Consider the following 3,627-nt stretch of genomic DNA (forward strand, 5'->3'; position numbering starts at 1 on the left):
CAGATGTGGCATAGCACCTCGACTATTATGTTTAGCTTATGCTCTGTTTGGGAAATAATAATAGATTAGCCTTTAATTTATAGGTTTTAAATATTTTAAAATTTAGGGGTGTTACATACTGCCCCTCTCCGACATGGTAGATGTCGTTGCGTCAGAGGTTTTAGGCATTGAAAACTATCCCACTCATGGATCTGGCTTCAGTCCGGCTTATGTCCACTCCTTTTCTTTCCATGATCCAACTCAGGATCATCCCGTAGGGTAGACTGAGCCAGTTGCTAGATTTACAGAATTCCATGTGCTTCAACATAAGAGCAGGTAGATTGAACTTGACCTTATGCTTAAGGAAATAGGCAAATGTGCATTCCAAGCTTCTCAAATCCTTGCTCTTGTTGTTAGTGGGCAACAAGCTGTTGGCCACGATCATAACTAGCAGTTTTTGCTCGGCGGTTAACAGCTTCTTAATTGGCCTCGTGGTCGAAGTGAAATTGCCTTCTCTTCCCAACAAATAACCGAGATAATTCTTGTACCCCGTGTCTCGGGTGCTAACCCATGCCTTTCGGTCATAGTCTGACACACCTGTGGCGGTCAATTTCAGGAGTTTAGTCAGGCGGCCCTCAGTGAGCACTATCTCCTTACCCCAGACTATGGAGGTGATCTCCAACTTGTCCCTCGTTTGGTAGCTACCAAATGGCAATAGAATTCTTTGACCAACTTGGGATATGTATCCCCTTTAATTGCGAGGTAGGTATCCAAAAGGCCTTGGAATTTAAGCATATCAACCAACTTCGGAGAGAATTGATCGGGTTCAAGTGCTTTACCTCCGATCACCGTGTAGTCGGCTTGTTCCACTCTGGAACTCGGGCATTGGTGGGCTTCTTTGACATCGTAGGATTTCAGGAGGTGGCTACGGATGCGGGGTTGGTTTTCCGACGAACTTCCCGGCAGGATTTTTCCGATGAGAGCTGCGTGGTACGACGGGGGACAGCGGGGCTCCGGTGTCACGCCGGTTCGAAGGAGTGGTAGAGGCGTGACGCTCGCCTGAAGCTACGGGGGGGGGGGGGGGTATTCGCGGCTTGGCGTGATGCGGCGGTGCTGCAGTGGATGCTCGGCGGTGGCTGGACGGGCGGCGTACGGGTCACAGGTGGTTAAGATGGTTTTTGATTTGGGGAGAGAGAAGGAGAGGAAGAAAGAGAGAAGAAGGAAAGGGAAGAAGAAGGGTTTTTGATTTGGGGATTTTGGGTTTTAGGGATTTGGAGGAGGTTAAGATGGTTGTGTTTGGGAAACAATAGTGGTTCAATGGTTAAGGCTTTAGTTTGGGAACAAGAGGTCCAAGGTTTAATTCCTACAAGCCACATTAGGTCTTTTAGTGCACTCTTTTTATGCTTTTGAGGACTTCCTATTATTTGTTTGCCCCGGGGTGGCAAGCGTTCCGATTAGGCTTTCTAGTCGTATCCCTTGGTTTCACCGAATGTTGGTTTCGTGATTCGTAGATTGTAGAAGGCATGAATTTAATCCCTTAATTAATCCGAGGGGCGGGGTAAGAGGAATTTAAGCTGATTGAACTAATTATCTTGGCTTTTATTTAAAAGTATAGGGACTCTAAATAATCGAACTAAGTAAGCGATTCTACTAAAAGGTAGTTTACAAGGGTTCGTAGTTTATCTCTCCTAGACAGAATTCTTCTTCCGGATTCTCTTCCAATTGATTCGTAGGGTCCTCGTCTCCTAGGGCTATGTTTTCTGCGTCGATCCCAACTTCGGCTTCGAGGTCGGCTTGGGTGCGACTGATGACGAATACCTTTCCAGGTGCCTGTAGTTCCTTCGATTGTTCGCGTTCCCCTGTTGGACCGCGACCGTGGGCTTCGTGCTCGGGGATTGGGTGCACTGGAAGGCCTTGTGTCCTTCTCCTCCGCAGTTGAAACACCGTAGGGCATTTCTGAAACAGTCCTTGCCCCTGTGGTCCTTGTTACACCTCCGGCAAAGGAATTGTCTTGTGTTGGCTTCATTGTATCTTATAGGCGGTCCATGGTTTGGTGGGTAGACCGTCCTCGCGTTAGAGTCGTTCCTTGTCCTCTTTATCGTTGCTCCGCACTTCCGTTGTTCCTCTTTCGGATTTGTTCTTGAACTCCCCGTTGTAGAAGTTGGATTCGGTAAAGGTCGGCGGCGCTAGTGTAAGCCCCGTTGAGGGTTCGGGGTCTACTTACGGTCAAGGCCTTCCGAGTTTCGAAATTGAGGCCCGCCACAAACTTCTGTATTTTAGTCGCCTCTGTAGGCACCAATTCAGATGCGAAACGGGCTAGCTCAAGGAACGGTTTGTGGTATTCCATCACCATGGTCATTCCCTGTTTCAGGTGGAGGAATTCTTCGTACATGGCTGCCCTCACGTGTGCGGGGTAGAACCGTCCCCGTAATCGTGCCGTCAAGGATTCCCAGTTGAATCCTGGTTCTTGCCTACAGGCAGGTCCTTCGTGAACCCACCAAAGATCAGCCTCGTGTCCGAAATAAAACGAGGCTAGTTCCACACGGCGTCCCTCTGGGCACTCCACTACCTCGAAGATCTTATCGAATGCTCGGATCCATTCTTCAAAGGTTGTGGGATCTTCTTCCCCTGCGAAGATGGGTGGGCGATGGCTCGAGACTTGGCGGGCTACGTCTGAGTTCCCGTTTGGTGGTGGTGGTCGGTTGTTGTTATGGAGGATGGCGTTGCTCAGCTTCTGGGTGACCTGAGTCAACTGTTGTAGGTTCTGAGTTAACGAATCATGGGCAGAAGGCTCAGGGGTTCTTGACTGACTTCTCGTTGGCGCCATCCTGGTGTCTACATGGTCAATGTTGACCGTAATAGTAAGTTAGGGATTCGCATCCTTACCTCGATGCTATAATTTACGGGGGACTTTCAAGTTAAGCACAGAACAGATTAGGAAAGAGTTAAGCAGGTAATGATAGATAAACTCACAGCCTCACCGCGCGTCCTAAGCTTCCTAGATCCTACGTACTTAAGCACCTAGAGTCTGAACTTAATGCCATAGAGTCTCGTTTTGGGGGTCTTATCCTAGGGTCAAACTTAGGCTCTAATACCAACTGTAACACCCCTAAATTTTAAAATATTTAAAGCCTATAAAATAAAGGCGAATCTAATATTAAATCCCAAACAGAACATAAACGAAACATAATAGTCGGGGTGCTATGTCACGTTTAAGCTGGAGAACTTAGATGCACAGTCTACACTAACTAACCAAACATAAATCCATAAATCCATAATTGAGTACAAACCAAGGCATGCAGGCCGACTAACTGAATCTAAGACTATCTAGACCAGGTTCGGGGGATCCAACTAGCGCACTCCAAGCTACTAATCTGTACCTGAAAAACATGCGGTGTAACAATCGTCAGTGTATAATGCTGGTAACCCACTCCAACGCGTTAAGTACAATATAGGTAGGTATAAGAAAATCATTTTGAAACCGGAATACATATATAACCTACGCGACTCTAATTTAAATCCAAGATCAAGACTTAAGACACGATAATAGAATCGTCAATATAATCATAAAGGCTAGCATGCATCTTAAGAATACGATACAAGACATAATAAACAGATAAGCTCATAAGTAGCAAATAGAGACAACGA

General features: G+C 46.7%; 1 protein-coding gene across 1 annotated transcript; it reads right to left on the reverse strand.

Annotated features, from left to right (window-relative positions):
* Positions 1 to 2,074: 2,074 nt before the first annotated feature.
* LOC109175586 lies at positions 2,075 to 2,806 on the reverse strand. The gene has a single exon (XM_019324869.1). The coding sequence runs from the start codon at positions 2,804 to 2,806 to the stop codon at positions 2,075 to 2,077; it is 732 nt and encodes a 243-aa protein (XP_019180414.1).
* Positions 2,807 to 3,627: the final 821 nt, after the last annotated feature.

The sequence above is a fragment of the Ipomoea nil genome, unplaced genomic scaffold, assembly GCF_001879475.1.
Source record: "Ipomoea nil cultivar Tokyo-kokei standard unplaced genomic scaffold, Asagao_1.1 scaffold0164, whole genome shotgun sequence".
Classification (NCBI taxonomy): domain Eukaryota; kingdom Viridiplantae; phylum Streptophyta; class Magnoliopsida; order Solanales; family Convolvulaceae; genus Ipomoea; species Ipomoea nil.

Excerpts from the sequence above, each read along its gene's own strand:
- LOC109175586 (XM_019324869.1), bottom strand. The coding sequence starts at position 2,806 with ATGGCGCCAACGAGAAGTCAGTCAAGAACCCCTGAGCCTTCTGCCCAT.